This window comes from Gymnoscopelus braueri, assembly GCF_963280865.1.
Source record: "Gymnoscopelus braueri genome assembly, chromosome: 21".
Lineage (NCBI taxonomy): Eukaryota > Metazoa > Chordata > Actinopteri > Myctophiformes > Myctophidae > Gymnoscopelus > Gymnoscopelus braueri.
The window spans coordinates 1904697-1931908 of NC_137623.1; the positions used below are offsets into that span (position 1 = coordinate 1904697).

A 27212-nucleotide genomic window follows, 5' to 3' on the forward strand; every position below is an offset into this window, starting at 1 on the left:
TAGAAAGGACGGCAGGCTATGATTAAAAGTTCAAGGTCTGGTGAGCAGTGACTATCTAGGATTTTAACATCTTTGCACCAGTTGTTGTTGATCAAGGCACAAACTCCCCCCCCACGTTGCTTACCGCTCAGTACAGGGTCTCTGTCCTTCCTATACGCGGTGAAGCCAGGAGGAGTGATGGAAGAATCAGATGCTAACTCCGTTAGCCACGTCTCTGTTAGCACAACAATGGACGTGTTCCTCGTCTCACTGTTATACTTTACGCGCGCCAGTAAGTCGTCCATAGTGGTCACTGTTCTTGATTCACACAGAGATCTAACGTTCGCTAGCAGGATTGAAGGCAGTGCAGGTTTATATCCACGTTTTGTTGTTCTTACGAGGAGACCCGCTCTTTTTCCTCGTCGACCTGGCCGTCTTCTTCGCCGTTTCCGTGCCATTGTCCCGGCCGGGACAAAGGGGAGCCCTCCCCCCACCCAGCTGAGTGGAGGGTTTTCCGCAAAAAAGTCCGGAAATCTGTGTGTAATCGCTGTGCTGATGTCCATAAGTGCTTGTCTGTCATAACTCCTCAGACACCCGACGGTGTAGGAAAAAAAGAGAAGGCTAAAAAATACTAAAAAGACGGAAAAGCGTTGCGACGCGACGGAGCGTGTACAAGAGCAGCCTTTCTCCATGGCGCTCCCAGCTTCAGCTAAGGTAAAAGTGCAATATATCAGCTACCTACTTTCTTAAACAGACGAGACAAAATAGCAAAATCAAATGAGCACCCGCTAATACAAAAAGTGTATCGACTAAACAAGATCTAATAAAACAGTACAACAATAAAGCAAGAGTTCGTACAACTAGTTAACAACAAGTAAGTCAGGCAAAGAGGAAGGGTAGTGTTTCCTGAAGAGGTGGGTTTTCAGCCTGCGGTTAAAGATGGGCAGTGACTCTGCTGTCCTGACATCAGTGGGAAGTTCATTCCACCACTGTGGGGCCAGAACAGAAAAAAGTCGTGACCGTGTCGATCAACCAGAAGGACCCTTGAGTGACGAGGCAATCAGTCGCCCGAGGTGGCAGACCGAAGTGATCGGGCAGGGGTGTAGGCATCGACCATAGCCTGGAGGTAAGAAGGAGCTGTTCCTTTCACTGCCCTATAGGCTAGCACCAGGGTTTTAAACTGAATTTGAGCCGCTACGGGGAGCCAGTGCAGAGAACGGAGAAGGATAGTTGTGTGGGAGAACTTGGGGCGGTTGAACACCAGACGAGCCGCAGCTTTCTGAACAAGCTCCAGAGGTCTGATGGTAGATGCCGGAGCACCAGCGAGGAGGGAGTTGCAGTAGTCCAGGCGGGAGATGACAAGAGCCTGGATGAGCACCTGGGCTGCCTTCTCCGTGAGGAAGGGGCGAATCCTCCTGATGTTGTAGAGGAGGAATCTGCAGGACCTTGTCACTGATGCGATGTTTGCCGAGAACGACAGTTGATCGTCCAGGGTCACACCCAGATTCTTCGCAGTCCGAGTTGAGGTCACCACAGCATTATCAATGGTGATGGCCATGTCGCGGTGCGGACAGCCCTTCCCCGGGAGGAACATCAGCTCAGTCTTGTCCAGGTTGAGCTTCAGGTTCAGGTGGTGCGCCGACATCCACTCCGAGATGTCAGCCAGACAAGCAGCAATGCGTGCCTCCACTTGGGTGTCAGAGGGGGGGAATGAGAGGATCAGCTGGGTGTCATCGGCATAGCAGTGGTAGGAAAAGCCATGTGAGTGGATGACAGCACCAAGAGATGTAGTGTAGAGAGAGAAAAGAAGAGGACCCAGAACCGAGCCTTGGGGAACCCCAGTAGTGAGTCTGTGTGGTTCTGACACAGATCCTCTCAGCATCACCTGGTAGGAGCGACCCGTCAGGTAGGATGCAAACAGGGAGAGTGCAGAGCCTGAGACACCCATCTCCTCAAGGGTGGAGAGGAGGATCTGATGGTTCACTGTGTCGAACGCTGCAGACAGGTCCAGGAGTATCAGGACGGAGGAGAGAGAGTTCGCTCTAGCGGCATGGAGCGACTCCGTCACTGCCAGGAGGGCAGTCTCGGTCGAGTGACCCACTTTGAACCCAGACTGGTGGGAGTCCAGGAGGTTGTTCTGGTGGAGGTACGAGGACAGTTGTTTGAACACTGCACGTTCGAGAGTTTTAGATAGGAAGGATAGAAGGGAAACCGGTCTGTAGTTCTTGATCTCAGAGGGGTCAAGTGTCGGTTTCTTCAGGAGGGGGGTGACTCTGGCAGTCTTGAAAGCAGAGGGAAAGTAGCCAGACGTCAGAGAGGTGTTAATAAGGTGGGTTAAGAAGGGAAGAAGTTCAGGTGCAATAGACTGCAGCAGAGTGGATGGGACCGGGTCCAGGGAGCATGAGGTGGGGCGACTAGAGGTAACAAGGAGAAGGACCTCGTTCTTACGAGGATCCCGATCGCACTACTCGCTGTAGGCTGATCTTTTCTCGGGCAGTGCAGTTCCCGTATCAGGCCGTGACACAGCCTGTTAGGATGCCTTCAACAGAACTGTTGTAATACAGCCTGAGGATGCGATGTCCTACTCCGAGCTTCTTCAGGCGGCGGAGCCAGTACAGTCGCTGCTGAGCCTTTTTCCTCACGTGTTTGGTGTGCGTCTCCCATTTGAGGTCCTCCTCGATGTGTACTCCGAGGAACTTGAACTCGCTGACCCTTTCCACTGCAGCACCGTCGATGAGGATGGGCGCATGGTCTCTCCGCGGCCTGGTGCTGCTGATGGCCCCGCTTGGCTGCCGCGGTTGGGGCTGCTCTCAAACCGGCCGTAGAAAGTGTTCAGTTCGTTGGGGAGGGAGGCAGGCGGGTTCACCTCGCTTCTGGTTCTTGTTTTGCAGTCTGTCAAGGTGTGTACCGCCTGCCATGTGCTCCTGATGTCGCCATTGCTGAGTTGGTCTTGCATCTTTTTTGTGTAGGCCTTTTTCGCCTTCCTGATGGCGCTGTTTAGGGCCGCGCGCGTCGTGTTGCGCGTTTCCACGTGGCCAGATTTGAAACCAGCATCCCGTTCATGCAGATGTGCACGTACTCCGCTGTCCATCCATGGTTTCTGATTGGGATAGATCCGAACTGTCTTTTTTGGGACTATGTCATCTATGCACTTACTGATGAAGCCAGTGACTGAGTCTGAGAGTTCGTTGATGTTATTCCCAGCGGCGTTCTTAAACATCCCCCAGTCAGTCTGGTAGAAGCAGGATTGTAGCATAGCGTCTGTGTCCTCAGACCAGATTCTGATTTCCTTCTCAACGACCGGCTCCCTTTTTAGCCTCTGTTTGTAGGCAGGTAGCAGCTGGATGGCGTAGTGGTCAGAGCTTCCTAGCGGTGGGCGGCGGAGAGCTTTGTATCCATCCTTGAAGGGCGTGTAGCAGTGGTCAAGAATATTGTCACCGCGGGTACTGCAGGTGACATGCTGGTGGAATTTGGGAAAGACCTTTTTTAAGTCTGTCCGGTTGAAGTCGCCTAGGCAGATGGCTGCGCAGTCCGGGTGACGATTTTCTTGTTCACTGATAGCCTGGTGTAATTCCCTCATAGCTGTGTCCTTATTAGCTCCAGGATGAATGTAAACAACGGCTACAATCACAATGCTGAAGTCGCGTGGTAGGTAGAAAGGACGGCAGGCTATGATTAAAAGTTCAAGGTCTGGTGAGCAGTGACTATCTAGGATTTTAACATCTTTGCACCAGTTGTTGTTGATCAAGGCACAAACTCCCCCCCCACGTTGCTTACCGCTCAGTACAGGGTCTCTGTCCTTCCTATACGCGGTGAAGCCAGGAGGAGTGATGGAAGAATCAGATGCTAACTCCGTTAGCCACGTCTCTGTTAGCACAACAATGGACGTGTTCCTCGTCGCACTGTTATACTTTACGCGCGCCAGTAAGTCGTCCATAGTGGTCACTGTTCTTGATTCACACAGAGATCTAACGTTCGCTAGCAGGATTGAAGGCAGTGCAGGTTTATATCCACGTTTTGTTGTTCTTACGAGGAGACCCGCTCTTTTTCCTCGTCGACCTGGCCGTCTTCTTCGCCGTTTCCGTGCCATTGTCCCGGCCGGGACAAAGGGGAGCCCTCCCCCCACCCAGCTGAGTGGAGGGTTTTCCGCAAAAAAGTCCGGAAATCTGTGTGTAATCGCTGTGCTGATGTCCATAAGTGCTTGTCTGTCATAACTCCTCAGACACCCGACGGTGTAGGAAAAAAAGAGAAGGCTAAAAAATACTAAAAAGACGGAAAAGCGTTGCGACGCGACGGAGCGTGTACAAGAGCAGCCTTTCTCCATGGCGCTCCCAGCTTCAGCTAAGGTAAAAGTGCAATATATCAGCTACCTACTTTCTTAAACAGACGAGACAAAATAGCAAAATCAAATGAGCACCCGCTAATACAAAAAGTGTATCGACTAAACAAGATCTAATAAAACAGTACAACAATAAAGCAAGAGTTCGTACAACTAGTTAACAACAAGTAAGTCAGGCAAAGAGGAAGGGTAGTGTTTCCTGAAGAGGTGGGTTTTCAGCCTGCGGTTAAAGATGGGCAGTGACTCTGCTGTCCTGACATCAGTGGGAAGTTCATTCCACCACTGTGGGGCCAGAACAGAAAAAAGTCGTGACCGTGTCGATCAACCAGAAGGACCCTTGAGTGACGAGGCAATCAGTCGCCCGAGGTGGCAGACCGAAGTGATCGGGCAGGGGTGTAGGCATCGACCATAGCCTGGAGGTAAGAAGGAGCTGTTCCTTTCACTGCCCTATAGGCTAGCACCAGGGTTTTAAACTGAATTTGAGCCGCTACGGGGAGCCAGTGCAGAGAACGGAGAAGGATAGTTGTGTGGGAGAACTTGGGGCGGTTGAACACCAGACGAGCCGCAGCTTTCTGAACAAGCTCCAGAGGTCTGATGGTAGATGCCGGAGCACCAGCGAGGAGGGAGTTGCAGTAGTCCAGGCGGGAGATGACAAGAGCCTGGATGAGCACCTGGGCTGCCTTCTCCGTGAGGAAGGGGCGAATCCTCCTGATGTTGTAGAGGAGGAATCTGCAGGACCTTGTCACTGATGCGATGTTTGCCGAGAACGACAGTTGATCGTCCAGGGTCACACCCAGATTCTTCGCAGTCCGAGTTGAGGTCACCACAGCATTATCAATGGTGATGGCCATGTCGCGGTGCGGACAGCCCTTCCCCGGGAGGAACATCAGCTCAGTCTTGTCCAGGTTGAGCTTCAGGTTCAGGTGGTGCGCCGACATCCACTCCGAGATGTCAGCCAGACAAGCAGCAATGCGTGCCTCCACTTGGGTGTCAGAGGGGGGGAATGAGAGGATCAGCTGGGTGTCATCGGCATAGCAGTGGTAGGAAAAGCCATGTGAGTGGATGACAGCACCAAGAGATGTAGTGTAGAGAGAGAAAAGAAGAGGACCCAGAACCGAGCCTTGGGGAACCCCAGTAGTGAGTCTGTGTGGTTCTGACACAGATCCTCTCAGCATCACCTGGTAGGAGCGACCCGTCAGGTAGGATGCAAACAGGGAGAGTGCAGAGCCTGAGACACCCATCTCCTCAAGGGTGGAGAGGAGGATCTGATGGTTCACTGTGTCGAACGCTGCAGACAGGTCCAGGAGTATCAGGACGGAGGAGAGAGAGTTCGCTCTAGCGGCATGGAGCGACTCCGTCACTGCCAGGAGGGCAGTCTCGGTCGAGTGACCCACTTTGAACCCAGACTGGTGGGAGTCCAGGAGGTTGTTCTGGTGGAGGTACGAGGACAGTTGTTTGAACACTGCACGTTCGAGAGTTTTAGATAGGAAGGATAGAAGGGAAACCGGTCTGTAGTTCTTGATCTCAGAGGGGTCAAGTGTCGGTTTCTTCAGGAGGGGGGTGACTCTGGCAGTCTTGAAAGCAGAGGGAAAGTAGCCAGACGTCAGAGAGGTGTTAATAAGGTGGGTTAAGAAGGGAAGAAGTTCAGGTGCAATAGACTGCAGCAGAGTGGATGGGACCGGGTCCAGGGAGCATGAGGTGGGGCGACTAGAGGTAACAAGGAGAAGGACCTCGTTCTTACGAGGATCCCGATCGCACTACTCGCTGTAGGCTGATCTTTTCTCGGGCAGTGCAGTTCCCGTATCAGGCCGTGACACAGCCTGTTAGGATGCCTTCAACAGAACTGTTGTAATACAGCCTGAGGATGCGATGTCCTACTCCGAGCTTCTTCAGGCGGCGGAGCCAGTACAGTCGCTGCTGAGCCTTTTTCCTCACGTGTTTGGTGTGCGTCTCCCATTTGAGGTCCTCCTCGATGTGTACTCCGAGGAACTTGAACTCGCTGACCCTTTCCACTGCAGCACCGTCGATGAGGATGGGCGCATGGTCTCTCCGCGGCCTGGTGCTGCTGATGGCCCCGCTTGGCTGCCGCGGTTGGGGCTGCTCTCAAACCGGCCGTAGAAAGTGTTCAGTTCGTTGGGGAGGGAGGCAGGCGGGTTCACCTCGCTTCTGGTTCTTGTTTTGCAGTCTGTCAAGGTGTGTACCGCCTGCCATGTGCTCCTGATGTCGCCATTGCTGAGTTGGTCTTGCATCTTTTTTGTGTAGGCCTTTTTCGCCTTCCTGATGGCGCTGTTTAGGGCCGCGCGCGTCGTGTTGCGCGTTTCCACGTGGCCAGATTTGAAACCAGCATCCCGTTCATGCAGATGTGCACGTACTCCGCTGTCCATCCATGGTTTCTGATTGGGATAGATCCGAACTGTCTTTTTTGGGACTATGTCATCTATGCACTTACTGATGAAGCCAGTGACTGAGTCTGAGAGTTCGTTGATGTTATTCCCAGCGGCGTTCTTAAACATCCCCCAGTCAGTCTGGTAGAAGCAGGATTGTAGCATAGCGTCTGTGTCCTCAGACCAGATTCTGATTTCCTTCTCAACGACCGGCTCCCTTTTTAGCCTCTGTTTGTAGGCAGGTAGCAGCTGGATGGCGTAGTGGTCAGAGCTTCCTAGCGGTGGGCGGCGGAGAGCTTTGTATCCATCCTTGAAGGGCGTGTAGCAGTGGTCAAGAATATTGTCACCGCGGGTACTGCAGGTGACATGCTGGTGGAATTTGGGAAAGACCTTTTTTAAGTCTGTCCGGTTGAAGTCGCCTAGGCAGATGGCTGCGCAGTCCGGGTGACGATTTTCTTGTTCACTGATAGCCTGGTGTAATTCCCTCATAGCTGTGTCCTTATTAGCTCCAGGATGAATGTAAACAACGGCTACAATCACAATGCTGAAGTCGCGTGGTAGGTAGAAAGGACGGCAGGCTATGATTAAAAGTTCAAGGTCTGGTGAGCAGTGACTATCTAGGATTTTAACATCTTTGCACCAGTTGTTGTTGATCAAGGCACAAACTCCCCCCCCACGTTGCTTACCGCTCAGTACAGGGTCTCTGTCCTTCCTATACGCGGTGAAGCCAGGAGGAGTGATGGAAGAATCAGATGCTAACTCCGTTAGCCACGTCTCTGTTAGCACAACAATGGACGTGTTCCTCGTCGCACTGTTATACTTTACGCGCGCCAGTAAGTCGTCCATAGTGGTCACTGTTCTTGATTCACACAGAGATCTAACGTTCGCTAGCAGGATTGAAGGCAGTGCAGGTTTATATCCACGTTTTGTTGTTCTTACGAGGAGACCCGCTCTTTTTCCTCGTCGACCTGGCCGTCTTCTTCGCCGTTTCCGTGCCATTGTCCCGGCCGGGACAAAGGGGAGCCCTCCCCCCACCCAGCTGAGTGGAGGGTTTTCCGCAAAAAAGTCCGGAAATCTGTGTGTAATCGCTGTGCTGATGTCCATAAGTGCTTGTCTGTCATAACTCCTCAGACACCCGACGGTGTAGGAAAAAAAGAGAAGGCTAAAAAATACTAAAAAGACGGAAAAGCGTTGCGACGCGACGGAGCGTGTACAAGAGCAGCCTTTCTCCATGGCGCTCCCAGCTTCAGCTAAGGTAAAAGTGCAATATATCAGCTACCTACTTTCTTAAACAGACGAGACAAAATAGCAAAATCAAATGAGCACCCGCTAATACAAAAAGTGTATCGACTAAACAAGATCTAATAAAACAGTACAACAATAAAGCAAGAGTTCGTACAACTAGTTAACAACAAGTAAGTCAGGCAAAGAGGAAGGGTAGTGTTTCCTGAAGAGGTGGGTTTTCAGCCTGCGGTTAAAGATGGGCAGTGACTCTGCTGTCCTGACATCAGTGGGAAGTTCATTCCACCACTGTGGGGCCAGAACAGAAAAAAGTCGTGACCGTGTCGATCAACCAGAAGGACCCTTGAGTGACGAGGCAATCAGTCGCCCGAGGTGGCAGACCGAAGTGATCGGGCAGGGGTGTAGGCATCGACCATAGCCTGGAGGTAAGAAGGAGCTGTTCCTTTCACTGCCCTATAGGCTAGCACCAGGGTTTTAAACTGAATTTGAGCCGCTACGGGGAGCCAGTGCAGAGAACGGAGAAGGATAGTTGTGTGGGAGAACTTGGGGCGGTTGAACACCAGACGAGCCGCAGCTTTCTGAACAAGCTCCAGAGGTCTGATGGTAGATGCCGGAGCACCAGCGAGGAGGGAGTTGCAGTAGTCCAGGCGGGAGATGACAAGAGCCTGGATGAGCACCTGGGCTGCCTTCTCCGTGAGGAAGGGGCGAATCCTCCTGATGTTGTAGAGGAGGAATCTGCAGGACCTTGTCACTGATGCGATGTTTGCCGAGAACGACAGTTGATCGTCCAGGGTCACACCCAGATTCTTCGCAGTCCGAGTTGAGGTCACCACAGCATTATCAATGGTGATGGCCATGTCGCGGTGCGGACAGCCCTTCCCCGGGAGGAACATCAGCTCAGTCTTGTCCAGGTTGAGCTTCAGGTTCAGGTGGTGCGCCGACATCCACTCCGAGATGTCAGCCAGACAAGCAGCAATGCGTGCCTCCACTTGGGTGTCAGAGGGGGGGAATGAGAGGATCAGCTGGGTGTCATCGGCATAGCAGTGGTAGGAAAAGCCATGTGAGTGGATGACAGCACCAAGAGATGTAGTGTAGAGAGAGAAAAGAAGAGGACCCAGAACCGAGCCTTGGGGAACCCCAGTAGTGAGTCTGTGTGGTTCTGACACAGATCCTCTCAGCATCACCTGGTAGGAGCGACCCGTCAGGTAGGATGCAAACAGGGAGAGTGCAGAGCCTGAGACACCCATCTCCTCAAGGGTGGAGAGGAGGATCTGATGGTTCACTGTGTCGAACGCTGCAGACAGGTCCAGGAGTATCAGGACGGAGGAGAGAGAGTTCGCTCTAGCGGCATGGAGCGACTCCGTCACTGCCAGGAGGGCAGTCTCGGTCGAGTGACCCACTTTGAACCCAGACTGGTGGGAGTCCAGAAGGTTGTTCTGGTGGAGGTACGAGGACAGTTGTTTGAACACTGCACGTTCGAGAGTTTTAGATAGGAAGGATAGAAGGGAAACCGGTCTGTAGTTCTTGATCTCAGAGGGGTCAAGTGTCGGTTTCTTCAGGAGGGGGGTGACTCTGGCAGTCTTGAAAGCAGAGGGAAAGTAGCCAGACGTCAGAGAGGTGTTAATAAGGTGGGTTAAGAAGGGAAGAAGTTCAGGTGCAATAGACTGCAGCAGAGTGGATGGGACCGGGTCCAGGGAGCATGAGGTGGGGCGACTAGAGGTAACAAGGAGAAGGACCTCGTTAGGGGAGAGGGGAGAAAAGTGGGATAGAGAGGGGGAGGGAAGAGGAGTAGATGAAGGTAGAGAGGGAGGGGTGGAAGGCAGACAGGTGTGGGTAGTGCGCAGGGCACCAGCCGGGAGAGGATGGAAGGAGGATCGGATATCGTTCACCTTCTTGTCAAAGAAGTTGGCGAAGTCGTCAGGGAGGAGGGACGAGGAGGGAGGAGGGGATGGTGGTTGCAGGAGAGAGGAGAAAGTTTCAAATAGTTTTTTAGGGTTGGAAGCAGAAGCCTGAATTTTAGTGCAGAAGAAAGCAGCTTTAGCAGCAGATAGAGAGGAGGAAAAAGTAGAAAGGAGAGATTGGAAGGTAAGAAGGTCCTCCGGGAGGTTGTCATTTCTCCATTTGCACTCAGCCGCTCTCAGGCTCCGTCTCTCAGTCCGCACTGAGTCCGACAACCAGGGGGCAGGTGGAGTTTGGCGTGCAGGCCTGGAGGTGAGGGGACAGAGATGGTCCAGGGAAAAGGATAGAGTAGAGAAAAGAACATCAGTGGCGGTATCAGGGGATAGAAGAGCGAAGGATTCAGGGGCAGGGAGAGCAGAGAGAGCAGAAGAGGAAAGATCAGTGGGGGAAAGTGAGCTAAGATTGCGACGTGAGGAAACCATGTGGGTAGGAAGGGGCTGTGAGGGGGGAGAGGAGAGAGAGAGAGAGTAGGACATGAAGTAGTGATCAGATAGTTTCTTACCCTTTTCACTGGAAAGAGGAGTGACGGACAGGTTAGCAGCAGAGCAGCATCTGGTGAAGATCAGGTCCAGTTGGTTGCCAGCCTCGTGGGTAGGAGGAGATGGGGAGAGAACTAGGTCGAAGGCGGCGAGAAACGAAAGGAGTGGGTCTAACTGCTTCTCAGTCGGGAGGTTGAAGTCACCCAGAAGGATGAATCCAGAGCCATCGACAGGGAAGTGAGAGACTAGATGGTCCAGCTCCTCCAGGAAGCCACCAGCAGGGCCCGGTGGGCGATAAACAACTGCAATGGTGAGCTTGACTGGATGAGAAACAGTGACCACATGAAATTCAAAGGAGGTAGGAGAGAATTGTGACAGTGAAACAGGAGAGTATTTCCATTTTCTGGAAATTAGCAGACCAGCACCACCACCTGTCCGCACGGCTCTGGGAGTGTGAGAGAAAGAGTACACATCTGACAGAGCCGCGGGCGTAGCAGTGTTTTCTGGTCTGATCCAAGTCTCAGTCAGAGCAAGGAAGTTGAGGGAGAGCAAGGATGCGTAGGCTGAGATGAAAGCAGCTTTGCCTTCCACCACAGCCGAGTGGCAATTCCAAAGCCCTCCCGTTACCACTTGCTCGACGTGAGTTGAAAGAGTAGGATAGATTAGATTAGTGGTCACGCGACATCTGGGTGTAACCCAGTGTTTGTGCGACCACCAGGAAGAGGAGAGGACACGAATAGGAAGAAATCACATTGTAGAACACTAAACATATACACATTCTACACTACTACATCTATCGCACTACTATATATGGCACTAATCAATGATACTGCTTCTCGTTCATTGACGAAGTCGGGCTTTGACAAAGTCGCCTCTTGCCTTTGTTCGCCTACGTTTGCTAGCCGCTTTGAAAGCTACCGCTTTCAGAGCAAGTATTTAAGGCCACTTCAACTGATTGCTAATCGCCTGCCAGGAGTGTAGGCACCTCCCCTACTTATCCAAGGCTATGGTTTTGGTTCAGGTGAAACTCCCTTTAATGGGGCTGTCAGCTGAGACCTAACAATAGGCTTTGAAGCAAGCAAAATAACAAACTACTTTTAAGCTAAACCAACTATACAAACTACTTTTAAGCTAAACCAACTATACAAACTACTTTTAAGCTAAACCAACTATACAAACTACTTTTAAGCTAAACCAACTATACAAACTACTTTTAAGCTAAACCAACTATACAACACTGATACTTTTGAGCAAAGTACAGCTACTTAAAGCAACCTGCTAATATAAGAAAATATACTCAATCTGTCTAGGTGGGTCAGGCAGTTTACAGGGTTCCTCCAGAAAATGAATTACACACATCATGTTGCGACAACACTCCTACAGGCAGCCATGGACCTCCAGCTGGTCGACCACAGGGCCGGGCGGTGGTACACAGACATACAGTAGCATATGGCTATAATAAATTGGCCAGTTTTAGGAAAGGTCTATATGTACTCACGTTGGCTGTTATTGTTCTATTTCCACCATTCTAACGGATTCCAGGGGTGTGTAAACATCTCTGAAGTAGCTCCCTTTAGTTTCCTCTGAAGTGACGCAGTTAACTTACATCCATATTGTCCCCGTTCTCTTTCATCATCCACCTTTGTTCAATAATCCCAAACAGAGCTACACTCAACAGAGTTTACATCAAACCCAGATACATTGCTGCGACACGTAATGTGCGTCGCCTACCTACCCAAAATAACAGACATAGAAGCTATTAACGCGCTGCGTCATGGCGTGTCGACAGCTTACAGATCTGTTATTTTGGGCAGCATAAACAATGAGGCACGATCGAGCGGCGCATGAGGACTGGAGTAGCCTATACAACACTAAAACCAAATAAGCTCTAACATTACATTACGTGGTCAACAACATAAACTAGACATGTAACTTGCTTGGAGCTTTTAATGCAGTGGTTCTCAACCTGTGGGTCGAGACCACCACAACAGAGCTCACAACGCCAGGCATTGTGAGCTTGTAGATCTGCTATTTTCACAATATCTATCTGTGTATCAAATATGGTTATTTTGGGGGGTCGATGGCCTGAAAAGATTGAGAACCCCTGCTTTAATGCAGTAAACATGAACGTAGCGTTTACTTGGGGAATATAATAATACTATAATATATATAATATTCACCCGCAGCTGGGTTTAGCGAGACAGCAGCCAAAATGAAAATGTGACGTTTCCGTGCTATCCCAGATGATCCGATCGTCTTATAAAAATTTAAGTGCTCCCGACGGGACCCGACCTGGCCCGTCGGGTCCAATTGGTCACGTATGCGTCGGGCTTTGGGTCGATGTTTTTTTTTAATCCAAATAATTCATATATCAATTAATTTGTAGCGTATTGTGTTCACAATAAACAACTTGTCATATTAGTCAGATCCCCAAGAGTATACGAAAGCCATTTAAAATATTTATACTATTCTTACACAGCGCAAAAGTAGGTCAAATCAATCAGCTGTCTTGTCAGTTGTCACGACGGCAGCAGCAGAGCCCCCTTTAAACCATAACATGATATAGAATGGATCTTCAGACAAACTATTGAGATTGAAAAGATTTCTTCATGTCTTCCTCACCTCAAAGTAAACGTTGGATTATGTCTTCAAATGACCAGAGCACAGGCAGCGGGGCAGTACGAGGTAACATTCACGATCCAGGTCTCTATATTGGATGTGATTTCTCCATCGCAACTCTTTCCCATCAAACAAGTAATCCAAACTATTTTGTACTGCTTATTTTGCTTGTTAAAGGCATGATTTTATTAAGACATGACTGCAATATGGAAAAAACGAAAATATCTCAATTAAAACTATATTTCATAGAATAACCGAATATCATTTTTAAAATGGTTGTGGGGCAGTGTATATATTTATATAGCCCTATTTGCTCCAAGCTGTTTTTTAAATAAAATATAGACTGTTGGAATAGGGTAGAATGACTCCTGTTCTTAACGAATTACCAAGATTTAATGAGAAAAAATGCTTCTTTAGAAATGACCGACGGGCTGGGCTGGGCCTAATTTGTCAATTATGGGTCGAGCCAGGCTGAAATATTTAGGGGATATGAAAGCTCTAGTTTGAAGTGCTCATGTGGCCTTATAGTCGCTTCTTTTTGTTTTCATAGACCTGTGGTTGCTTATTTCTTGCCAAGGCTGGCAACACGGCTCATGGTCCAACATGCACTCTGGCTGCACTGAGGCATTTAACATGGGGCCGATGTTTCGTTTCTAAGTCTAAGCTTGCCTTTCAGTAAAACCACATTTGATAGACATAAATATCACCTACATATTACTGATTAGAGAGAATTTTATATTTTTGTAATCAGTTAATTATTTCCTGCATAATCAATGACTAAAATTGACATATAAAGGGGAGTATTGCATTGCAGATGCACAAATTGTCTTATTTAAATAGACTATCATCTTATATAAATACAATTGACACAAGGAATTGACACCCTTCCTTCTGCTGATTATAGTAAGATTAGAATCACAGAGATTTGTTGACAATAATAGCCTAGTAGAGAGAGGTGCGCACATTACGTCCTGTCTCCACAAAGCCATTGCAGTGTCTGTGTGCACTTGGCGGGTGCTTTTAGAACCCACTGTCCCCCCTCCCAAAGCCGTACCCATGTGTGTGTGTGCAGAATAGCAATGTGGGGGTTATAGCAACAACACGCCCACGGGCACGCCTCCACGCACAAATAACGGTGTCGGCATGATGGGTGACGGGTAGAGATGGTGCTAGAATAACATATTGGGACAGGGCAGCTCCCTTATCCGTATTTAACAGGTTTAGGGTAGGGTTTAGGCTTAAGGAGCTGCCGCTGAATAGCACCGCTAATGTGTTAACCTCTGGATTTAGGCCTAAATGTCTTGCTCACAAAGTTAAATAAAATGTAACATACAACAACAAACAAATTGACTAACTTAGTCCACAATTTACGGCAAAGAAGACAGTTTGGTTACCTATATGCCCTATTAACCCAACTGATTGCCCGGTGTCTGCTGCACATACGGTGCGGAGCAACATTAAACATTAAATTAAATTAACTCTTTAAAACCTTCTCCTTCAACAACGTTAATTGGTCTCATGTCAAGCGCAACAAAATTGGCAATTTTGTCCGTAATTTCTCTTAGCCTTTTCTCCGAGAGTGGTGGCCTAAAATCCAGTTTCCTCTGAGTCAACTGTGGGGCCGCTAAACTCGACGTACTGGCAGTGGCTGACAACTGCGGGTGTACCTAGAAAATAATAAATCCTATAAGCCCCTACATATAATTGATATTACATAAAAAATATTTAAATAATACGAAAGGGAGTAGGGACATAGCCAATATTGTTTTAGGCCACAGTATCGTCTTCACAAACAACTTACCTTGAATAAGTGATAAGCCATGTTACTTGTTGTGGAGTGGTATGACATTGTGTGATCGCATATCCTGCATCGGACTTTTGTTTTATCTTCTGAATGTTCAAAATGTTTCCACACTTGTGAGTTTTTTTTCCCCAGACATTGTGAGCGATTGTGAGCAATTAATTTATGTAGCAAAATAGATTAATGAGCCATTGAGATTCTGTTCAGGTGAGATTCTGTTCTGTGTGGTCATTTGGAGTCTACCACCATGGCGATTTAATATACGCCTAATATAATTATAATTATTTGTGTGTGGGAGGATGGGGGAGTCTAGTTTACACCAGCATAAAAAAGAACTGTCATATTTTCTCATGTACAGTTACATATATATATATATATATATATATATATATATATATATATATATCATATAATATTATGTCATAATATTATAATATTATGTGTTCCTCATTGTTTCTCCCTCCTCTTTCTATTTCTTTTTGTTTTTTCTATCATTGTCTTTCTCTCAGCTGGGACTCCATCACAGCCCTCCCCCTCTCTGCAGCAGACATGAGGAAGTCTTGGCATAAAGACATCCCACAGAGGATCCGTGACCTCCATGTCCGCAGCCTGTGAGTGTTCATCACACAGAAAGCAGAACCAATACAATGTGCTCTCACCATCTTCTAGACCCCAGACCAGCTGAACTATTATCACTTATTATATGATGAGTTGAATCTGATGTCTGACTTTGTCTCTTTCATTCTCTGTGTGTTGGTGAGCAGTGTAGAGGCAATGTCAACAGGAGACCCAGCTGAGGACATAAAGGACCTGGTGACTGATGCTCAGAACATAGAGAGGAACATATATGAGTCAGCTAACAGCTATGTAAGAACCTAATATTCTCTCCATGACATGTATTTACATGTTCTAATGAATACATGAGCTACAATGTAGCGAGTAAGATTTAATTGTTCATCATTCAGTTAAATAAAAGAAATAAAACAATAAAATAAATGTTTCAAAATCAAAGATATGTCTAAAATAGGGATGCCAGGTAACCACATGAACCCTAGCATCCTTATTCTGAGGTGAACGTTCAACGAAAATAGCTGATCTATAAGCTGAATCACAATGCAACCCATTGTGAGCTTTTATATCGGCTATATTTGGCAAACAGATTTGGTGTTGACAAAATAAAGCATTGGACCTAGTACAGAGCCCTGGGGGACCCCGGTCAACTATGTATAAAGGGTTAATGTGGTTATCGTTGTTGTCGGGCAGAAACCTCATATCTCCATGTTTAAAATGATTGTATTTATTTTTTCATACATTAATGCCCTATTTCATCATACAAGAGTGTCACTCAAAAGTAATGAAAATAGCAGACATACAAGCTCACATGATGTGAAACGTTGTGAGCTTGTAGATCAGATTCATTAACCATTTAAACCCTATATACTTAAATGTAATGGGGTTAGGTCCCTCAGGGGTCTATTCTTGGTCCCTTGCTTTTTCCCCTCTACACTAAATCTCTTCAATAAAACTAGCAGATCTACAAGCTCTGTGTGAGCTTGTAGATCTGCTATTTTCACAGAATAGGGAAGCTAGGGTTCAAAAGGGTATAGTCTACTTACATTAAACTGTTCACTTATACCCAGTGATGGAAGAAGTACTCAAATGTTTTACTAGTAAATGTACAAAAGTATTGGCATAAAAATATACTTAAGTATCACAATAAAAGTACTCATTATGCAAACATCCCATTTCGCAAGGTTACAAAAAAAATCTTTTGAAAATAGCAGATCTACAAGCTCACAACCGCGTGGCTTTGCGATGCATGGCGAGCTTGTATCGGCTATTTTCAAATAGCCAAAGTATATAGGGCTGAAGTGGTTTGTGTTTGTTTTGTAATAATCTAAATCTTCAAAGTAACAGTAATTAACATTTTCAAATAATTGTAGTGGAGTAAAAGTACAATTTTACATCTGAGATGTAGTGGAGTAGAAGTAAAAGCATAGAACATTGGAAATACTCCAGTAAAGTAAAAAATACATACAAATTGTACTTAAATACAGTACTTGAGTAAATGTACTTTCCACCACTGCTTATACCTATAGTGAGGCCCTGATCTATCCAGTCTTTTATTTTGGAAATACAGGAAGTAAAAGTTAATTCCAAACAATGTAAAGGAACAGTCTGTTAACATCTTGATGTAGTTTTGACTCTCATTGTCTGTTGATGTGTGAAATACAGGATGAATACTGTACACTGAGGGGTGAGAAGAGCTCTGAGCTGAGGGAGAAGAGTCGGAAGAGTAGGGGTAAGGTTCTAGCCACTGACACACACACACACACACACACACACACACACACACACACACACACACACACACTCACTCACTCACTCACTCACTCACTCACTCACTCACTCACTCACTCACTCACTCACTCCAACTTCGAACCGGAAGTAGTCAGGTTCCAATTGTTCATTTTCTTCTTGGAGGAGGCGAGTGGAGTCGAGTGGAGGAGGCGAGGACGCTCTCCGAGTGTACATGAAGTGTACGCTCGACCAGTCTCCACATCTCCTTGTGCAAGACTTCCTCATGCGTACACGTCTTTTTTGTTTTTTTCCCTTCTCCCGTGACGTATACATGGTCCTCCTCCACATGTGGCCACACACACACGGTTTGAAACCCTATATCATGGCAAAACCATCCCATCATGTGTAATGAATGTGTGTTTATTTGTTGTTCTTCTGTAGAGATGGAGATGAAGTCCATGGATCAGAGATGGATACCTTCTGTTCCTCTTGGTGCTCCAATTAACAAGGTCAGTTTTACTACAGTCAGAAACTGCGTTAAAGGTAAACATTAGGCCCGTAACGATGCAGTAACTGCATCGATGCATCGATTTTTTAAACAGAAAATCGTCTTATAATGCCATTATATTGATCTAAAATCGATTTGCAATGCAAATAATCTTATGAAAATATCAGATGTACAAGCTAATTGTGAGCTTGTAGATCTGCTATTTTCAAATGTTTTCAAATCGTTGTAGTGAAGCAAAAGTACAATATTTTCCTCTGAGATAGTGGAGTAGAAGTAAAAGTATTAAATTGGAAATACTCAGTAAAGTAAAAAATACCTCAAAATTGCACGAAGCGTCCTTAACTTCTTTAATCAGAAGCAGCTTGAAGGTACAATGAACAATGTTAGTTTTGAAGGTGCAATGAAAAGTAGTTTTGAAAATATTTTTGAAGGTGCAGTTAAATACAAAGTGGCCAAATTTTTATATTACTCGTACAGATTTGGTCCAAACATCACACAAATCGGTACACATTATCTCTATAGTCATGTGATCAAGACGAATCTTTTCATATTCTATCCTAACTGCTTTCCAAAGTTTGCAGGAGTGCCCCGTATTTAACTAAATGCCTTGTCCGATCATGTCAGACAAGGCAATCATGTCTGATTGCCAATGCCATGAAACATTGCTGGCCCACAATAAGCTACCTGCCCTGGCAGAGACCAAACGTGTGTGTGTGTTGATTTAGAAAGTAATTTGAGTGACTTTTTAACATTTAATCACTTTTTCTCAGATAAAGGAAGAGAAGCCATCAGGACATGGGTGTAAAGGTGAGCCCATGGACACATATCCGTCATGTTTTTCTTCGTCCACGCCATCGAGTGACGACAGGAAGGTGAAGGTGAAGGAAGAGCCCAAAGACGAAGAGGAGGATTCTGGGACGGCAGCCGCCAGCAGCTCAGTCAGTGAACGGAAAGGTGAGAAAACTCTGTCTGTTGTTGAGGTTCAAAACACTTCTACTCTGTTGTTGAGGTTCAAAACACTTCTACTCTGTCTGTTGTTGAGGTTCAAAACACTTCTACTCTGTTGTTGAGGTTCAAAACACTTCTACTCTGTCTGTTGTTGAGGTTCAAAAGATAAACCTGGATTTGCACACATATATATTTTATATATGTTGCTGTTTTTCTTGGCTTCCATCAGTATGATTTTAGTTAAAGGAGCACTTTGCTCATTTCCAACCATATGTATCTACATATAATTGGTTCTCACTAATGCTCATTATTAGTCTACTCACTCTGTGTCTCATTGGTGGCTGTGGACAGTTCAAAAACCAACCTACCAGTGACATCATTGATGGGGAATCTAAGCTAATAGAGACACACAGGGACAACAAATTTCACGCCCACAATTGAGACAGCGCCCTACTCGAGGTCCGTTAGAACGATGTACTGCAGCCGTCACTGCAATCCCTATGAGATTAATATAAGAGTTAGACTACTTTTAAAATGATCCTACATGAACTGGAGACGATATACAGTTGAATGAAAAATTGTTTCCAAATGTATAGAGTGTCTTTATCAACATATCTTTTTGTTTTCTCAATAGTTGATGTGTTTCACATTTAATTTTCCTCTTGAATGGGTTTTACCCATAATGTTAACACAGCAGAGGGTAGACGGCAGACAGACAAGTTGTCGCATTTCAGTGACATCACTGTCTTTACGAGCGCCGAGCGCCGACTTTGAATTCTCATCCCAATCCTGACTTTGTTCATGTCTATATTTTGAACATCTCATAGGCTTATATAAATGTTCTACCTACCGCGGAATTCCGACGGTATATGAAAAATTTAAACATGTGGGTTTACCGCTGTTGTATTAACTTGCCTGAATGTAAGTTGGGGAAATAACCCAACTAAATGGAGGACCAGGAGGAGTGACATATCCCGACATTTTCAACTACTTAGTGAATTCTCCAGATTAGTATTAATATACAAATAGTCATGCAAGATGCTGTTTGTATAGTTGTCCAAAATAAATAGCCTATTAAAATTATACATGAGAGACACAAACGTATCTGGGTTTTGAAAACCTCAAGGGATGCGTCCGTGACGTATATACCATGCAACCACTTAAACCTTAGATTTCAGATGCTAGAACTTTTGACACACTGATGGAGAATATTATAGTATATTATAGTATATTGTGGGTTGTATATTGAGATGGCAGGTATGTCACATTAAAAAGGACAAATCAAACAAATGGGACACTTTATTAGAACACAAAAAAAATCGCTACAGCCTCAGTAGTTAACCAGTGAAATAACTGTATTTTACAATGCCTCTCATAGAGATTGCATTGAGAGCTGCAGTTCATCGTTCTAACGGACCTCGAGTAGGGCCGCTGTCTCAAAAGTGGGAGTGAAATTTGTAGTCCCTGTGTGTGTCTATAGGAACTACAGCCTTTCTCTTCCTGGAAAGTTGGCATGCTGGAATAGAAGCTGTTGTTCTTGAATTAAAAAGAATATGATGTCATTGGTAGGCAGGTTTCTGAACTGTCCACAGTCCACCAATAATGAGACAGAGTGAGTAGACAGAAATGATGTCATCTCATAATGAGCATTAGTGATGACTAATTATATGAAGATACGATATAATATAATATTATAATGAGCATTACTTAAGACCAATTATATGAAGATAAGATATAATATTATATTATAATGAGCATTAATGAGGACCAACTATATGAAGATATAATATAATATTATAATGAGCATTAATGAGGGCCAATTAGACGAAGATAGGTTGAGAATGGGTGAAAAAGTGCTCCATTAAATACCACATGTCTTCCATTTGTTGTCCTAACTCCTTCCCTTTCCATTCTCTCTTTCTTGTCTCCTCTCATTCATCTCTTATTACTCCTCCTCCCTTTCTCCTTTCCTCCCTTCTTCTCCCTCCACTGCCCTTCACCTTTCCTCCTTTATCTTCCTCTCTTTTCTCTCTCTTTCATTTTATCTACCCCCTCCCTTTCATTATCCTCTCTATGCTTATCTTAAACTCTCTCCTCTCCCCTCCCCTCCCCAGGCATTGGTGTCACTGTTTTATACACCACCAATTGATGGAGATGATCCCAGTTCAACCCTGAAAGTGTTGCTGCTACCTGAGAATGTTGTGCTGAGTGAAGTGCTGCATACACGGAGGAAAATAAATGGAGAAGAGATTTACATTGAAAAGCCTCCCTGTGAACTAGTCCCAAAGCAAGAATATACCCTCTCCACTTCACCTCAAGATGATTCCATCATAATTGAACCAAATAAGGCAAGATTTAAAGTTGATAAATCATCCAATTACATTTCAACTTTTGAAGTGACATTAGAGGCAAAGTTTAAGCATATTAGGCTGTTTCTAAGACACAGTAACACCTCTGACTGTGCATGGGAAGGTTATGTGAAACTCTCAGCTGCTGCTTTAAGGAGACAACAAGTTCAGCACACACTGACTCTTCCAGCAGAAGAGAGACTGTTTTCTGTGAGGAGCAGCTTTATCGACAGCGTTTCTCTTCCAAATCTCAACAGTGTTGTGGACAAACTTTTAAACATAAGGGTGTTAAGCGATGCTGAACGGGAAGAGGCCAACGCGATGCAGGTGAAAAATGAAAAGGCACGTTTTGTCATCGATACAGTGAGGAAAAAAGGACCTGATGCGAGTTCAAGCATGATATTGTTTCTCTGTGATATCGACCCATTCCTCTCTAAACATCTTGGGTTGATGTAGAACTGTACTGATGTACTTAAAATACCTTAGTTAGTTGTTTGAAGTCACATTAGTTTGTTGAAGTTGTTATATTTATATTTAACAGTTTTTTAAGACACAGTCATCCAGAGCTACTTCAAAGTAAATGAACAATGACAGGTGCAATGCCTTGCTCAAGGACACTTCAACAGGGTGACTGGTTGTTACATGGACACTCATTGGCTGTTTCAGGATTAAACACATGATGTTACATGGACTCTCATTGGCTGTTTCAGGGATTAAACACATGATGTTACATGGACACTCATTGGCTGTTTCAGGATTAAACACATGATGTTACATGGACACTCATTGGCTGTTTCAGGATTAAACACATGATGTTACATGGACACTCATTGGCTGTTTCAGGATTAAACACATGATGTTACATGGACACTCATTGGCTGTTTCAGGATTAAACCCATGATGTTACATGGACACTTATTGACTGTTTCAGGATTAAACACATGATGCTGGACACTCATTGGCTGTTTCAGGATTAAACACATGATGTGTCCATGACCAACATGATGTTTTGACTATATGACCTCAGGACACAAGAATTTTAGAAATGTCTTTTAATATTTTAACTTTAAAACATGAACTGGAATCATGTGTTTGTTTTGAATAAATCAGAGCAGGCTCTACTTTTAATTATCATTATCTTTAATTATCTCTTATTTTGGGAGTCTGGATGAGCTGAGCATCGAACGGGGGACCTTCCCACTCTGCCACCCTCTGTGTGTGTGTGTGTGTGTGTGTGTGTGTGTGTGTGTGTGTGTGTGTGTGTGTGTGTGTGTGTGTGTGTGTGTGTGTGTGTGTGTGTGTGTGTGTGTGTGTGTGTGTGTGTGTGTGTGTGTCATGCCCATTAATTCCTCTCCACACACACATCTCTGTGTTGTCACTGCTGTTGTATCCTACTGACTCACCTGTCAGTGAGGAGCCCCCACCGGGAGGACGTAGAGCCTTCGTCCTTACTTCTTCCCGAATCTGTCGTGGTGAGCAGATACTTTACCACTGTTCCACCTGAGCACCGTGACATGTTGTATAGAGATACTTTACCACTGCTCCACCTGAGCACCGTGACATGTTGTATAGAGATACTTTACCACTGCTCCACCTGAGCACCATGACATGTTGTATAGAGATACTTTACCACTGCTCCACCTGAGCACCATGACATGTTGTATAGAGATACTTTACCACTGCTCCACCTGAGCACCTTGACATGTTGTATAGAGATACTTTACCACTGCTCCACCTGAGCACCGTGACATGTTGTATAGAGATACTTTACCACTGCTCCACCTGAGCACCGTGACATGTTGTATAGAGATACTTTACCACTGCTCCACCTGAGCACCATGACATGTTGTATAGAGATACTTTACCACTGCTCCACCTGAGCACCGTGACATGTTGTATAGAGATACTTTACCACTGCTCCACCTGAGCACCGTGACATGTTGTATAGAGATACTTTACCACTGCTCCACCTGAGCACCATGACATGTTGTATAGAGATACTTTACCACTGCTCCACCTGAGCACCATGACATGTTGTATAGAGATACTTTACCACTGCTCCACCTGAGCACCGTGACATGTTGTATAGAGATACTTTACCACAGCTCCACCTGAGCACCGTGACATGTTGTATAGAGATACTTTACCACTGCTCCACCTGAGCACCATGACATGTTGTATAGAGATACTTTACCACTGCTCCACCTGAGCACCGTGACATGTTGTATAGAGATACTTTACCACTGCTCCACCTGAGCACCATGACATGTTGTATAGAGATACTTTACCACTGCTCCACCTGAGCACCGTGACATGTTGTATAGAGATACTTTACCACAGCTCCACCTGAGCACCATGACATGTTGTATAGAGATACTTTACCACTGCTCCACCTGAGCACCGTGACATGTTGTATAGAGATACTTTACCACTGCTCCACCTGAGCACCATGACATGTTGTATAGAGATACTTTACCACTGCTCCACCTGAGCACCGTGACATGTTGTATAGAGATACTTTACCACTGCTCCACCTGAGCACCATGACATGTTGTATAGAGATACTTTACCACTGCTCCACCTGAGCACCGTGACATGTTGTATAGAGATACTTTACCACAGCTCCACCTGAGCACCATGACATGTTGTATAGAGATACTTTACCACTGCTCCACCTGAGCACCGTGACATGTTGTATAGAGATACTTTACCACTGCTCCACCTGAGCACCGTGACATGTTGTATAGAGATACTTTACCACTGCTCCACCTGAGCACCATGACATGTTGTATAGAGATACTTTACCACTGCTCCACCTGAGCACCGTGACATGTTGTATAGAGATACTTTACCACAGCTCCACCTGAGCACCATGACATGTTGTATAGAGATACTTTACCACTGCTCCACCTGAGCACCGTGACATGTTGTATAGAGATACTTTACCACTGCTCCACCTGAGCACCATGACATGTTGTATAGAGATACTTTACCACAGCTCCACCTGAGCACCGTGACATGTTGTATAGAGATACTTTACCACTGCTCCACCTGAGCACCATGACATGTTGTATAGAGATACTTTACCACAGCTCCACCTGAGCACCGTGACATGTTGTATAGAGATACTTTACCACTGCTCCACCTGAGCACCATGACATGTTGTATAGAGATACTTTACCACAGCTCCACCTGAGCACCGTGACATGTTGTATAGAGATACTTTACCACTGCTCCACCTGAGCACCATGACATGTTGTATAGAGATACTTTACCACTGCTCCACCTGAGCACCATGACATGTTGTATAGAGATACTTTACCACAGCTCCACCTGAGCACCGTGACATGTTGTATAGAGATACTTTACCACTGCTCCACCTGAGCACCATGACATGTTGTATAGAGATACTTTACCACTGCTCCACCTGAGCACCATGACATGTTGTATAGAGATACTTTACCACTGCTCCACCTGAGCACCGTGACATGTTGTATAGAGATACTTTACCACTGCTCCACCTGAGCACCATGACATGTTGTATAGAGATACTTTACCACTGCTCCACCTGAGCACCATGACATGTTGTATAGAGATACTTTACCACTGCTCCACCTGAGCACCGTGACATGTTGTATAGAGATACTTTACCACTGCTCCACCTGAGCACCATGACATGTTGTATAGAGATACTTTACCACTGCTCCACCTGAGCACCATGACATGTTGTATAGAGATACTTTACCACTGCTCCACCTGAGCACCATGACATGTTGTATAGAGATACTTTACCACTGCTCCACCTGAGCACCGTGACATGTTTGCTATTCTGCTATTTTTTTATTTGAAAACGTGTGAACATTTTCCAAGATGGAAACGATTATGACGATTATGCAAAAATAATTGCGATAATTGCGATTAACGATTATGTAATAATTGTGACAGGCCTAGATATTCAGTGATTGGTTTTAGGCCCTGTGGGAGAACAATGATGTGAGTCGACACAAAATACTTTCAGCTTTGTAACAGAGTATGAAAGTACAGCAAATGATGTTTAAAACATTTAAATCTGAGAAAATGGGGGGGGGGATGCAAAAAATAATAATAATATATATATATATATATATATATATATATATATATATATATATATATATATATATATACACACACATTTTTTTTTTATTCAAGCTCAAAGTTACCTGTCTGCCTCTTACATAATTAATATAAATCTCTATGGGAAAAATGAATTGGGTCTGGAACGATGGAGCTCATTGAACCTGGTGGGGAACAAATCATATTTCATCATGATTTGTGTGCATGGGGTTCTCATCTTAAACAAGCTTAGTGCTTAATTAGAGATCCAGTTTAGTAGACCTTGTATTGTGAATTTGTACTTCCATGTACTGTTATGTACTGTCATGTACTATTCTCATGTCTTACTAAATAAACTACATCAATCAATCAATCAAAGTAATCTCTCAAGAACAGAGTAAAAAAAACAGCAGAGGTCGCTGTTTTTCCTTTTTATTTGACGATGGGTTCCCAGATTGGGAACATAGAGATGACACCAATCTGGCAACACTGGGAGGCAGTCGGACACCATTGACTGTTACACCTCGTTGAGGGAGGGGCGCAGCATGTGTTGCCATGTCCGCTTATTATAAGCGACTTCGGGCTTGTTTTTCTGTAAAGTAGCTCGTTTGTGTTGTTTTTGGCTTGTTTCTAAAGTGTAGTTGTTGTTTAAACCAGTGGTTCTCAAACATTGTCATAAAGGACCCCTAGATTAATATGTATTTGTCTGCGGACCCCCATCTGAAAATATGATGTGCCAGGGACCAGTGTTGGAAAGTAACTAAAGTAATATGTAACTTAAAGTAATATTATTACTTTTTCCCAGTAACTAGTAAAGTAACTAATTACTTTCACGTTTTGAGTAATATTATTACCTTTACTTTTTTTCCAAAAGTAATTTATTACTTTTTTTCACGAGCCTTGGTGGTACTCTGGGTTTGAGTGTGTTTATTTGATCCTGTGTTGTTTTTGGTCAATTGATATAATGGTAGACTGGTTGGGATCCAGTTGCTATGCAGGCTGCTTGCTGATCCGGTCTAGAGCGGATACGGAAACGTTGCGCACTTGTCTATGTGTGAATTATCAGCTGCGGAAGGGCGGGCCTTAAACCGGATCAAACAGTGTTGCCATGTCTGCTTATTATAAGCGACTTGTTAACCAATGAAGACGCGCCGTAAGCTTGTAGGTTGGCTATTTTCAATATATATATATATATATATATATATATATATATATATATATATATATATATATATAGGTCACTGACTGTGGCATATATATATATATATATATATATATATATATATATATATATATATACACACTATGGGAGCCTTTTTATTTTTGTATTTTATTAGAATACATTTTGTTTAATAAACAACAGAAGTTGTTCAAAGATTGTGTCTCATGATGAGTCATTATCTGTTTGAGCCCAGGGTGTTTGAATTTGAATATTTTTTTAGGCAAAAAATACATGAAATACATTTAAATTACTTCCAAAAAAGTCCTTGCGGTCTTGTTTCCATTGAGGTCCTTAGTATTCAATTCATAGTCAAATGGTTTTCATTTAGTCTGTAAGTTATGAATTCATACACAGTAAAAGTCTTAGTGTTAATATAATTGAAATGAGTGTACAAATAGAACCAAATGGACCCGTCATGTGTACAGAACACTTTTCAGAGTTAAATCAACAATGAGGATTTTACAATGTAGGCTGCAGAAAAGAGAAAAAAAACAACTGCTAATGTTGAAAATGCAAAGTCAGACTTTTGGGGAGAAAGGATGCAATTACTGGGGGCGAGAAAAAAGAAAGTAACTAAGTAATAAGTAACTAGTTACTTTTGGCAGGGAGTAATAAGTAAAGTAACTACATTACTTTTTAAACAAGTAATATGTAATAAGTAACATATTACTATGTTGTAGTAACTATTCCAACACTGCCAGGGACCCCCATAGGCTACCAGATTACGATGTATGCAACACGTACATCGGCCAGGGACCCCCCCTCACAAGATTTGTGTTTTTTTTATGTATTTGAAAATAGCAGATCTACAAGCTCACAACATGACGCGTTGTGAGCTTGTAGATTTGCTATTTTCAAAAGATTTGTATACATTTGAAAACTTGAAATGGGACATTCTGCATAATGAATACTTTAGTACTTTAAGTACATCATGATACCAATATTTTTGTACTTTCACTCAAGCCCATTTTGAAATCCGGACTTTTAC

General features: G+C 44.8%; 1 protein-coding gene across 1 annotated transcript in view; it reads left to right on the top strand.

Moving 5' to 3' along the window:
• The window catches only part of LOC308077337 (uncharacterized protein), a 396397-nt gene that overhangs the window by 197777 nt on the left and 171408 nt on the right, over positions 1-27212 (top strand). The window contains exons 39-40 of the mRNA XM_080417984.1: positions 15312-15413; positions 15567-15669. Of these exons, the coding sequence (XP_080274110.1) occupies positions 15312-15413; positions 15567-15669 (205 nt within the window). The remainder of the gene's footprint in view (positions 1-15311; positions 15414-15566; positions 15670-27212) is intronic.